General features: G+C 39.4%; 1 protein-coding gene across 6 annotated transcripts in view; it reads left to right on the forward strand.

Moving 5' to 3' along the window:
* PAM (peptidylglycine alpha-amidating monooxygenase) overlaps positions 1-12,654 on the forward strand; it is a 110,973-nt gene extending 98,319 nt beyond the window's left edge. For all 6 annotated transcript variants that reach the window (XM_051643650.1, XM_051643649.1, XM_051643651.1 and 3 more), the window contains 5 exons: positions 2,887-3,005; positions 3,956-4,055; positions 9,563-9,769; positions 11,256-11,312; positions 11,842-12,654. In XM_051643650.1, the coding sequence (XP_051499610.1) occupies positions 2,887-3,005; positions 3,956-4,055; positions 9,563-9,769; positions 11,256-11,312; positions 11,842-12,017 (659 nt within the window). In that variant the 3' untranslated portion in view covers positions 12,018-12,654. The remainder of the gene's footprint in view (positions 1-2,886; positions 3,006-3,955; positions 4,056-9,562; positions 9,770-11,255; positions 11,313-11,841) is intronic.
* Positions 12,655-13,589: the final 935 nt, after the last annotated feature.

Below are 13,589 nucleotides of genomic sequence, written 5' to 3' on the forward strand. Positions count from 1 at the left end.
TCATAAAACAAAAAACCTGAAAGCGAACAGTTGAAAAATTGTGGGTTTTAGCATCACAGTCTGGTTAACAATTAATGTATTAAGATTTCATGTTAGAGATTTTTAGTACTGATACTGAAGGGGATGTAAATGTCAAGAACTGGACAAGGAATTCTGGGACGCCAGGCTTTGACTCTGTAGTTGATACAAAATTTAATATCAAAGTTCTCTTGCATCTGCCAATAACATCAGAAGTGCTGTATTGGATGAGATACCTGATATCTATAGCCCAGTGCTCTAACAGTGGCAGCAAGAGAAGCATTCTAAGGAAAATATGTAAGCCTGGCTGCATTTTGTGGTCTGCTGTGCTCCCCCCCATGAATTCACAAGCACATTATTTAAGGTTGTTAGGAGGTAGCTCGTGACCTCTTCTTCACAGAATCTTTGTACAGACCTATTGCCCATGAGTTTTCTAGTCCTATTTTGAACTGGTTTGTACTGTCTGCCTTCATGACCTCCTGCAGCTACAGGCTCCAGGAGTTCACTAGCTACTTTATTTTTTTTTATTTATTTTAAAAAGTAACCTAGTTTTATTCAGTGCTTCTCAGTCCCAGTATTTTTGAAGTTGATGAAGTTCCACAGTCCTCCTATCTTCTGCCTCTTAGCTGTCTCTCCAAATCAAAGAACCCCAGCCACCTTAGACTCTCTCTACCCATAAGCCTCTTAAATGCATCAGCTCCTTCACTATTTTAATTGCCTTTCTTTTCTAGCATCTTTAACTTCATTAGGACCTTCATGAGATGCAGGGAGTAAAACAGCACTCAGTGCTCAACACATGAGAATGCCAAGTTTTTGCATAGTGGAAGAACTATCCCCTTCATTTGTCTCTTCCTGATGATGCCAAACTTTCTGTTGAAATTTTGGCTGTCAGTGTATTTGAAGCCAAAGATTTCAGGGAACTTGAAGTGATGGCTCAGAGATATTTCTCCTGACTTGTAGCTGCCACTTCCACGTTAAACATCACGTAGGCATGACCTAGATTATTTTTTTTGCAGAAGCATCACTGTACATTTTTCTCTGCTGAAGCTCTCCTGCCATCTGTTTGACAACTCATTCTCTGTATTTCCACATTTGAGTTCCTTCTGAACTTCAGGGAATGTCATCCAAACCTGGTGAATTATTAATCTTGTCTAACACCTTTTGTGTATTGCCTTCCAGTTGAGCTGGCTCCTCTGACACCTTTGCTATGAAAAAACACATTGTGTCAGAATCTCCCCAGCCTATTCAACAGAAAAAACGGACAAAAAATGAGCTTTTCTGCCACAGGCCCCTCATCCCCGAGTCCCCCTTTCACACCTTTTTCCTTTTGTGGACCCACGGATTCCCTAGGTGAATTTCTGCTTTTGATACTGTTGCAATCTGCGACCTATTATATCTCCTTGTTGGGAGTGAATTTAACTTACCGGGATCTGCCGAGAGGTCCACATGCAGTGCTCGCCTCTCACAGAGGAGCAATGAACTTCGGCACTGACTTTTCGGGCGAGACGCTTATTCAATGCTCACTAGTGTTTCCAGTAACAGCAGCCAATCCCCAATTAGAATTTACGAATACATGGTTTATTGAGGGGAAAAATAAAACAATTTGGGGCAGGAAACTCAAAGAGAGGAATTAAAAGACACAGATCTGCAAAATATCTTTAAAACACCAAATATCAATAACTTCCACATGCTCTAATACTTATATATATATAGGTAAACCTTATTTACACACCCAGATTAATTATCTGAGGGGAAGAGGAAGGAGGGATATGCCCAATGCTTGTCCCGTATCAGGTCACGGTTTGTGTGCAGGTGAGACAGGAACACCTCAGGGAGAGACTTATACCCAGAATACAATCCCTTACGTTGTTCCTGAGATGGTCTAGGTGCTTTTGTAGTAGCTGCGGGTGACTTCCCCTGCAACCCGGTCTCAGAACCAGGGGTGGCAGGAAGAAGTCTCACCGCACGTGCTCAGCAGCAGGCAGGGACCGCAGGCAGGCTGGGAGCCGGGACTGCCGGGACTGGCCGGGAGCCGGGCTGCAAAAAGCCGCAGGCGAGGCGGGACGAGCCGGGTCTGCAGCGATTAGCCGGGACTCGCTGGGAGAGCCGGGACTCGCTGGGAGAGCCGGGCTGCAGGAACCAGCAGGTAAAGGAGCGGGAACAGGATCGGGGACCTCTGGCTGGCAGGCACCCCAAGGCGCAGGTCACCCCCCCAAGAGAAGCAGCAGCAGCTTCAGTGTCCGTCCAGAAGTGCCCCAAGCAGCGCGCGCTGTCTCTTTTATGGGTCTCCTGCGCTCCCGATTGGCCAGTCTCTTGTTTCTGGGGCTTCTCAGCCAATCAGGCAGGGACTTTTTCCCGCCACTGCTGTTACCAGGCAGCTTAGGGTTTGCAACATTGTTGTGATTTTCCCACCACTGCTCCTCTCTAGCTAGCAGGTAGCAGCTGGCTACCTCCTCCTGGCGGGAGTTGTTTTCAGGCAGGAGAGGGCTTAAACTGCCACGTGGAGCAGCCACCTTTAAGCCCGTTAGGACTGCTGACCTAAAGGGCATATTGTGTTCGTGTGAGGAAAGGTCTGGTCCTTCACAGAGTGTATACTCAAGGAACTGTTATCAGATCAAGCATTCTTAGCAAAGCATTCTCCAGGTTACTTTTTTAACCCTTGTTCTTCTTATTTGTGTGTCTCTTAAATACCAGACTTTCACCTGTTATACCTTACTTGATTTCCTCTTGTGATTTAGTTTCCTGTTGAGTTACCTTTCTGTCTGTCTCTTTTTCTCAGACAGATGTTTTTCACCTATGCTATTGCAAGTCATCTTTACTATAGTTTGCTATGAGTGGATTCTAAAAGCAAATCTGTTGTTGTTGCAGGTGGTCTCCTCTTTGCAGTTAATGGAATGCCTTATCCTGGAGAGGCAGCACCAGTGCAAGGATTTGTGATGAACTTCTCTACTGGAGAAATAATTGATACTTTCATTCCATTTAGAAAGGTAGGGTGTTGCACAGAGTGCTTGGTGCATATATAAGAATGTTGGTAATATTCCGCTTCTCCAGCTTTCATAGAACTGTTAGAAGAAAGAAGAATTTTATAACGTAAGGTATTTAAAAGGAATTCTTCATAATAGTAACTTAATAAAGACACTAGAATTTTGCGTCTATTTTCTCCATGTGGTGCGTATTCAAAAATGACACTACCCTAAAGGTGACTCCTGCAGATAATACCTTCAGTCAAGCCTGTTTTATTGGTGTCAGACAGTTCTTAAAAGCTCATTTAAGAGAAGAATTAACGAGTTAAAATACTCAAGTATTTAGATGCTAGGAATATGTTGAGTATGTTCCTAAGCCAAAATAGAATTGAACTGTATGGTATGGTTACATCCATTCTTTACAGAAGATTAATGTGGAAGTTAAAACTAAATGTCATACATACAGTATGTACATATGTTTATTGTGCTTATTTTTTAAAAAACATTTCCATAAATTATGCTAGAGTAAGGATTAAATGTTAAGATACCCATTTTTGGGTAACACATGTACTCGTGTTATCTGAAGTCTAATTTTAAATTTTATTAGAGTTATTTTTTATGAGTATAGCAAATAGCATACAAACTCTGATAAAACTAAATATGTGGCCTTGAAACCAAGATTCATGATTTTTTAAAATATATATTTCACAGGATAACATTGAATGCAAGAATATAAATATAACAATTGTTTAGCTTGAATACTTCTAATAATCTCCACTTTGTTATGTCTGGAAAAGGCAGACACACGATAGAAATGGAATTCCTCTCCCTTCACTCATGTTAGGCCTTTACACCACCACCTGCTGTGTATTCCAGTCTAAGGAATTAATGTGACCATTCTCAAGTTAAGGGTTAAGGAAGGCTCATGAGTATGTAGACACTTAGGAGTAATTTGTGACTGCTTCACTTCACAGAGCTTTGAGATGCCACATGATGTTGTTGCTTCAGAAGATAAAACAGTATTCGTTGGAGATGTTCATGCCAAAGCGGTGTGGAAGTTTGCATTCACAGAAAGTATGTTCTTTTTGTTCTTAATGTCACGACATTTTTATCTTCAGATGAGTACCCACTTCACTGGAATGACTGGCAAAGAACCTGGTGACTTAATGACAATTATCTAAGTAGACTACAAACTGCACCTGCAGAAGTTGTGTGCTGCTGCTCAGTTTTCATTACAAGACTATTCTTCAGTATGGCTACATGCTCTATCAAAGGAGAGTCCTGAGCGCACGAGTTTGTTACAGGAGGAATCAAAATATATTTGCCTCTTGGTAGATCTGTCTCTCTTGTCATGTCATCATCTGTTTAAACAAAAGCGTGGTTATTTAGCATTTTAGTAATTTTAATGTGTCCTCCATTGATAAGGCAACTGCTTCCCTGTAGTTGACAGCCCCAGCAGCATAACAGGCTTGAGGAAGAGTGGCTGGAGAGCTGCTCAGCAGAGATGGACCTAGGGGGTTTGATTGACAGCTGGCTGAACATGAGCCAGCAGTATGCCTAGGTGGCCAAGAAGGCCAACAGCATCGTGGCCTGCATCAGGAGTAAAGTGACCAGCAGAACCAGGGAGGTGATCCTGCCCCTCCCTATACTCAGCCTTGGTGAGGCTGCTCCTCAGTTACTACATACAGTTTTGGGCACCACAGTATAAGGACATTGAGGTGCTGGAGAAGGTGTAGAGAAGGGCAACTAGGCCAATTAGGGGTCTGGAGAACAGGTCTTATGAGGAGAGGCTGAGGGAGCTGGTGCTGTTCAGCCTGCAGAAGAGGAGTCTGAGGGGAGACCTCTTTGCCCTCTACAACTACCTGAAAGGAGGTTGTAGTGAGACAGGTGTTGACCTCTTCTCCCTAGTGAATGGGGTCAAATTCCTCCAGGGGAAGTTCAGACTGGATATTAGGAAAAAATTCTTCACAGAAGGAGTGGTAAGGCATTGGAGTTGTTCGAAAAATGGGTGGATGTGGTGTTTAGAGAGATGGTTTAATGGTTAGGGGTAGTAGGGTGGACAGTAGGACTTTATGATCTTGAAGGTCTCTTCCAACTTTGATGATTCTGAGTCTGTTCCTTTGAGGTTATTATATATATAGAAAACTCCTAGGCGCTAAAGAAAAACACAAGTTAACTTAAAATTTGTATTCATTTCATAGGAAGTATTCATCATTAGAAAATTAATCTAGTATAATTTGAAGGCCTATTTCCAAGAAATGGAAACATTTCCCAGTTTCAGTCTAGTAGCCCCCAAGCCAAGCAGCCTGAGTTCAGGGAGAAGGACCTGATTAGTTGGGCATCTTTTCAGTAGTACTATTTACAGGATTAAAAATAGAATCCACTATTACATTATATCAGATAAAAAATATATGCCAGATATAAAGCCTCAGGCTTCATATTTTTAGTCAACCAGTAAGAATCTGCTGTTATAAATGAACTTCTGACTAAGTCAGTTATTCTATATTTATCTGCTTAGAATTCATGGGTGTTCTTTTGGGGCATCTGCTATCAGCTACTGGTAATAACAGGGGACTAGGCCAGATACATTGTAATTCTGACTGGATGTGGCTTTTTCTCTGTATAGTAACCTCGACGAGACCTCTTCTAGGCTTTTATTCAAAGCAAAATGAGAACAAAAAAATAATGGAATTGTTCACCACTTACAGATTAGATGAAGAAAATCCTTATGTAATTTTCTTTTTATCTTTTGCTGTATTATAAAACTACAGTGTCTAAGGAGCCCTGATTCAGCCAGCATTTAATCCATTGTGATTTTGACTATAATTAATGGTTTTCTCTTTGTGGGAATCCCTGAATCTTTAGACAGGCCCATAAAAACTCTGTGGTATAAGAGTTAATCATAAGAAACACCTTTCATTAATCAAGGCCTTTTCTTTTCTCCGTGCCTTTGTGAGCCATTGAATGGTTTTTATTGACTTGGCTCAGCAAATTTCAGATGCTGATGGAATTGTTTACTGTAGGATTGTATCATATATTTGAGAAAGATAGCCGGAAGATGTCACTGAGTGTCTTTCTGACATATCAGTTGTCCTGGAGAATAATTTTGTTTTACAGAAATTGAACATTGGTCAGTTAAAAAGGCTGGTATTGAGGTATAGGAAATAAAAGGTTAGTCTAATATGTAGTGGAAATTAAGACACCAGTATTTTCACATGGACTAGGACTGCTTCTGCCAAATTGGAGGGAAAAACGCTAACTAGTTTTACTGTTGATTTATTTTTCACCATCGTTTCATACAGTGCCTATAGATACAATGAGCTGGCATAGGAAGCACTGGAAAGCAGCTTGTAACAGTCTTATCTGGTAGATGCTATTTTACAGCCAATCTAAACATTTCCTTTTCAGTCATGACAAGTGCTTCACAGACACTAAGAGAAAAATTTAACTAGCGGATTAATTCCATAGCAGCATCCGTTATGGTCCAGGTTGGTATCTGTTTCAGCTCCCTTAGATGCAGAAATAGCTATGAAATATAACTCTGATAGTAACTTACTGGCATCCTTCCCCCGCTATGCAATCCTCAACCACCAATAAGTGGTTATTTAAAACATCAGTTTGTTTACTTTTCTGAATAGTATTTCAGTACACAGCCTTGCCAGTCACACCATGTGGCAAAAAATGTATTTTTTTTCCTATTTATTTCCCTACATCTACTGCTTTCTTTTTTCAAATTATCTGCAAGAAAATGAAAAAAGGAAAAAAAATATAAAAAAATAAAAGCATGGAGGAACTTAATACAAGAAGATGAAGAATACACATAGAGGAGTTTGAAAGGTGTAAAACAGCAATTTGGGAAGAGGAAAATTAATTTTAGCCATTAGTATTCTGTGATGTAGGTCTTTTATATTGAAAAGTTAATTTCCCTTTCAGGAAAGCAGTACCAGGCTATGGAATAGCTTTTATAAAATGTTCAAACATTCTTAACTTTTTCTTTGGTTGATTTCGGAGCTTGTGTGTTTTGCTTTAACCATGTATATGCAAACAGAGAGAATTCCCAGAAGGTTCAAACTGCCAGTTGCAAGCTTATAGAATAAAGTAGGCCAACATTATAATATCAAAACTGTTATCCTTCTGTTTCATCTCTGGTACAACAGTCCTCCTGAAACACCCAGAAAGGAAGTGTTGACATTGCAGCATCCACAGTACAACAAATCTAGGTATCTTTTAATCTTCTTTAGGATGATGCCATGCTAGCTGACAGTTCCAGAGGTACAGAGGGTCAATAGGGTCACCAGAGTAAGAAACATTTTTTTAAGTAACGATCTCTAAAATAACTTAGGGTATATATTAACCTTATTAATTAAATTAACACCATTCAGCTGCACTTGAAGAAAACAGACCCTGTGCTTAACAAATGGACAGAAGTGGCCAGCACTTTCACAGCCTCCTGGCGATAGACTGTTATTATTTCTTGCACTGCTGTGAAGCAGGGGGGAAAATATGTGGAGAACGGTGCTTTTGCGCAGAGGCATGCAAGATGGTGGAGTAAAATTGCTCTTGGCTGTAGAGCAACAAGGCTGGTGAAGGGGCTAGAGGGAAAGTCTTATAGGGATAGGCTGAGGGAGCTGGGGTTGTTTGGCCTGGAGAACAGGAGACTCATGGGGACCTTATCACTCTCTTCAACTACCTGAAGGGAGGTTCTAGTAATGTGGGGACTGGGCTTTTCTCCCAGGCAACTAATGACAAGATGATACGGCCTGATGCTGTGGCAGGGGAGGTTTAAGTTGCATATTAGGAAGCACTTCTTCACAGAAAGCGTGATCAGACGTTGGAATGGACTGCCCAGGGAAGTGGTGGAGTCACCATCCCTGCAGGTGTTTAAGGAAAGACTGGATGTGGCACTTAGTGCCATGGTCTAGCCAGTGTGGTGGTGTTAGGTCATAGGCTGGACTTGATGATTTCAGAGGTCTTTTCCAGCATCAGTGATTCTGTGATTCTGTGACACTACTTGAACAGACAGCATGTTGTCATTGTACCATTGTTACCATTATATTAGTGATAAGATTAGATAATTGTTATCATTGTATTAGTGTTAATTGTAAACTGAAGCATTTACTATCTTGCATAATAAAACATCATTTAAAATTTGATATAGAATCAAAGTAGAGTTGATTCAGAGTATGTTTCTGATGCAACTGCTTCTTAAGACATGCAGTTAAGTCAGTCTTCCAAACATAAAACTAGACAGTTTTACTATTTAAAATTTAGCACAAAGTTGTTTTTTATACATACACAAAACAGCATAGAGGATTTTACTGTTGTTTTTTTTTCCTTGGAGAGGTAACAAAGTAGTCAGGAGTGATCTGATGATGTTTTCAAAAGCTATCCAGATTTGCAGAGCCAAAGTTCTTTCGTGAGATGTAGACATTATGAAAATTTATCCCTTTGTCACAAGTTTACTAAAAAGATATTTAAAATGCTTTCCTTTTTGTTTATGATAATATTCTTTCTTATTTGTGGAACTGTTACTATTAAAAGTAGGTAACTTAATCATGGAATCATAGAATGGTTTGGGTTGGAAGGGACCTTAATGATCATGTAGTTCCAACCCCCCTGCATGGGCAGGGACACCAACCCACGAGGTTGCTCAAAGCCACATCCAGCCAGGCCTTGAACACTTCCAGGGAGGCGGCATTCACAGCTTCCCTGGGCAACCTGTAACAATGTCTCACCATCCTCATAGTGAAGAATTTCTTCCTAATGTCTAACCTAAATCTCCCCACTTACAGTTTTAAGCCATTACCCCTGGTCCTCTCATTAAATGTCCTTGTAAAAAGCCCCTCCCCAGCTTTCCTGTAGCCCCTTCAGGTACTGGAAGGTCATTGTAAGGTCACCCCGGAGCCTTCTGTTCTCCAGGCTGAACAGCCCCAAGTCTCTCAGCCTTGTCTTCATAGGAGAGGTGCTCCAGCTCCCTGATCATCTTTATGACACTCCTCTGGACTCCCTCCAAAAGGTCCATGTCCTTCCCATGTTCAGGGCTCCAGAACTGGACACAGTAGTCAAGGTGGGGTCACACAAGAGTAGAGTAGAGAGGCGGAATCACCTCCCTTGACCTGCTGGCCACACTTCTTTTGATGCAGCCCAAGACACAGTTGGCTCTCGGGGCTGCAAGTGCACGTTGCTGGCTCATGTTGAGCTTCCCATCAACCAACACCCTTTTGAAAAACCTAATTGATAGTACAACATATGCTTATTTGCAAAAATCAATTTTTTGGAGATTTTCCTGTATTTTAAATCACAGATCCTGTTAAACACAAAATTCTCCCTGACACCTCTTCTATCCCCATTTGAGAAAAGGGGAGGCCATCTTTGCTTGCAAATGATACTATTCAGACTCTCTCTCTGCCTTACACTTGGGATAATATCAGGAAGAGCTAAAATCATCTCCACAAATGTTTATCTGTTGTTTCCTTGTTACTCAACACTTCAGGTACTCTAACTTGTTATTTTCTTTAATGCCTTGTTCTATCTTGCATGATGCATATGGATTATATATTGAAATTGTCTTCTTTTTAAAGAATCAGGAACAATTGCAGAAGCCAGATTGAAAAACAACCCAGAATCAACAGACCTTCTAAAGAAGCAGGAAAAACAACAACATTTGGTCCAACAGGCCAAGACTGGAGTTCCCTTTGTTCTTATTACAACTCTTCTAATTATCCCTGTTGTTGTCCTGCTGGCAATTTTAGTATTTATTCTGTGGAGGAAGACAACTGTCTACAGAGGTAACCAAGAGAACAGGCTTTTATTATTCCATTTAAAAACATTGCTGAACACTGAGGGACGAGGGTATGAATAGAGAGAGAGACTTACTGTCCCTTTGCCCTTCTGAACAGATACTGTGATGCTGCATGCAAATTAAGAATCATCATACACACAGCAGTGCATTCTCCTAAGCCTCTAATATTACTTCTTAAGCCACCACCTTTTCAGAACACGTATCTTTTAATTGGTGACAAGCTGTAAATTGGTATATCAGAAGTTACTGGAATTTATTCATGTTGTTGTCTGGAATACCTACATTTTAATACTCTGACCACAGTTTGACTTTCACTTTGCAATCTTTAGATTGTTGGGAACAAAGGGCTCTATGGATATTGTAAAGGTATAAGCAAAGGCAGACAATGTTTCCATAATGCACTCATATCCATTGCCATGGGAGCTTTATTGCTACTCACACGGCCATGTAAATGTTTTTCTTAAGTCATACTAAGTCGTATTACTTATTTAAAACTGGCAGACTGCAGAAGGAGTTTGATCACTATACTTTTTATTTTGTATGGTATAAATATTTTAATCAAGATACTCTCATCAAGACAAGAAAATGTATATGGAACAGACAACATGTTTCTGCCACTAGATAGGACATACTATGACAGAGTACGTAATTCAGCAATCTAATATTGCTCTGCAACTAAGTTGGTTGTATTTTATTTGCATATTTCAGTGTGCACCTTCCTGACTGTGTGTTCAGACATGTTCAGTTCATCAAATGTGCTAACACTCTAGAAAACTTGCAGTACTGTCATTAATGAATAAGATACATAGTAGCATCTTTGCATTCCAATTCGATTCAAGCAGTTCCTGAATTTACTGTGTAAGAGAGCATGATATAGTTACATTGGTAAACTTGCACAGATTTATGGAAACTAAGCAGTATATAGGAAGTCATTTTGGCCAGGGCATTTAATTTTTCTTCGGATGAAGGATGGAAAGAATTTCCAGAGAGAAGGATATCATTTGTGAGAAGGCAGAGAAAGTTCCTCAGAAATACCTGAAGAAATTCACAGATCACTGTTTTCCAGAAAGGCAGTCTTCTCTGAAGGGAAGCTATACCATTTCAAATGTCAAGCTCTAGTTTGCAGTGTTCTGAAAGGTAGCTGTGCACATTATATATGACAAGGTTATTGTACTTCCTGTAAACTATTCACAGTAACATAAGTTAACACGTGAGGTAATGAAATTCTAAGAATTGAGTCACGTGTGAATCTTCTTGATGGCTGAATTGGCCTAAACTGAACATCTGTGGTATGGTAATTTAGGAATTATAATTTCACCTTAATTAAGAAGCTGAAAAGTATCAGTTTTTCATCTTAGAGCTGCTGATCTATTTGTTGAGTGTCTGTGCTTTGCATCAGGAAATACAGATAATTATTTAATCATACAATATAAATTACTTAGATTGTTTTTGAAATCTCTCTTATTTTTCAGCTGGTGGGGAACACAAACTTGATTCAAGTTCAGGCAGAATTTTAGGCAAACTTAGAGGTAAGTCTAAGTTATTGAAGATCTTTTAAGAATGCAGTAACTAGATGGTTTTTTTCCGGTAAGCACTTCTAGTTGAATAACAGATTTGATGAAACTTTCTCAGAGGTAGGATCAGGGCAAACCTCAGGTTTTCATCCCTCATTCTTCCAGCTGAAGAGGATGCGTCACTGCCGGTGGGAGAGTAGTAGATAATGGGTTATCTGTGGATCTAGTGAATGAAATTAAGCCCTTCAAAGACAAATTGGTGGGAACACAAGCAGCATGCATGAAGACTTAATAAGAGAATATATGCTGAAAAAAAACCAACAATGTGAAACTTCTACTTCAGTTTCATTCTTCTTTCATTATCTCTGCACTTTGCTTTTGTGACTTAAGTGCTGATCTTTAAAAACAGTTTCTAGAAGGACACTTAAAATCATCTCCACTATACCCTGCACTGCTGAATGTGTAAATAGATTTTTATTCCACCCATACAGTAAAGCAAACCTTGTGATGAGGTTTTGCTTATGATAAGTTTTGCTTTCCACAGGGAAAGGCGGTGGTGGCCTTAACCTTGGGAACTTCTTTGCAAGTCACAAAGGCTACAGCCAAAAAGGGTTTGACCGACTGAGCACTGAAGGAAGTGATCAAGAAAAAGATGAAGATGATAGCTCAGATTCAGAGGAAGAGTGTTCAGCACCCCCACCAGCACTTTCATCATCCTGAAACCAGCCTTTGAATTCTCCATTACATGAATCAACCCAAAATGTCAGATTCCTTTTCTCTCAAGCACGTGTAAGGTTTCGTCTATTTAATTGTAAACTATACTAGTCTGTGTAGGGCTGTACACTGGTTCCTTTAATTTTGTATAGTTTTAGTTCTGTTTTTTAAGTGGAGGAGTGTATGGAAATTCCATATCTGTGCCGCTGTTTTTTATGAGAACACCTTAATAAAGCAGTCAGTCTTCTATTTGCAGCATTGATTTAAAGCAGCAGTATTTTCTCATCTCAATTTGGGGATCTTGTAAATAAGTATTACTATCTGCTTAATGAAAATATTTTTCCTGTAACTATTCACTTGCCAATTTCTGTTTTGTGCCTTTCCTCAATGTCCTTAACCTGTTGCAGTACAGAGAAAATACAGTGCCACAAGAAAATGAAGCTGTTAAATCTTCTTCTATTTTTTTAAAATCACTAACATTATATTGCATTGAAGAAAAGAAAAAAGTCTCTATTTAATGTTTTTCTTCTTCCTAACTTGATGTGTTTCTGAGGTGTTTTATTTTTAGATTGTATCACTGTTAGGACACTATTTTCAGAAGCTGAATGTAATTTGTGTAATAAAGCATTCGCAGAGCACTGGCTGTTGGAGTGTAGTTTGGAGTTTTTACATACTTCAAAGTTTTTTGTATACAACCTTTGTAAAAGTTACATGGACCACTTAAGACAGTAAAAATTTTAGTATCTTCTATCAGCAGAGGAAAAGTGCTATTTTGTATGGAAGCTGAAAAATATTTTGCTATGTCATAAGGTGGTGGATTTTTTTAAAGACTAACAGTTTACATACATGTATGAAGTTAAGCTTAATCATCTAAAGAGGAATTTTGCTTGTAAAGTGAAACTGCAGGGTATTTAATAAAACATGGTCATGGAGGAAACCTGTGTCTCAAATTAAATACGCAAGTTAGTCAGGGTAGGCATCGAATATTACTTGCTTTTTAGTACTGATTTTCTTATTTCTGCACACCTCCTTTTTCATTTGTACAACAGGAGTCCTCTGTCCTATAATGTTCTCACTCATTGAACAGGAGACTTGCAGAAGACCTCCTAGAAAATTATCCTGAGTGTCATCTGAAGTGTGAATCATGGTGTGACAACATAATGATTTACCAGTCAAGTCTGAGTATCAAAGCCTGTTTCATCTCCTTTTAAAACCTGTATTATGAGCAGAGTGCACACAGCTGTAATTGCTGTGGGTTTTTATGACATGTGTTGCAAAATAAGAGCATAAGAATAAGAGTAATGATAGTGGAGCAAAAAAACCGACTTCTTCCCTCAGCAAGATTTTATAAATCTCTTTCTGCAACAAAAACTTAGAATCCTTGACAGGTTGTTTCTTCTCAAGTATAGCAAGTATAGCAAAATCTTGAGAACAGCTTTCTAACATAATGAAGTACAGATTCAGTTTTGTGTGATTGTATTTAGTGCATACTCTTAAGTTGCCTCCTCTCCTACTTACATCTATTTTCCCTTATGTCACAAAGAAAATGTCCTGGTTCTGTCTTGCTTTTGAAAGTAA

Source organism: Apus apus, chromosome Z (assembly GCF_020740795.1).
Source record: "Apus apus isolate bApuApu2 chromosome Z, bApuApu2.pri.cur, whole genome shotgun sequence".
In the NCBI taxonomy this organism is placed as follows: domain Eukaryota; kingdom Metazoa; phylum Chordata; class Aves; order Apodiformes; family Apodidae; genus Apus; species Apus apus.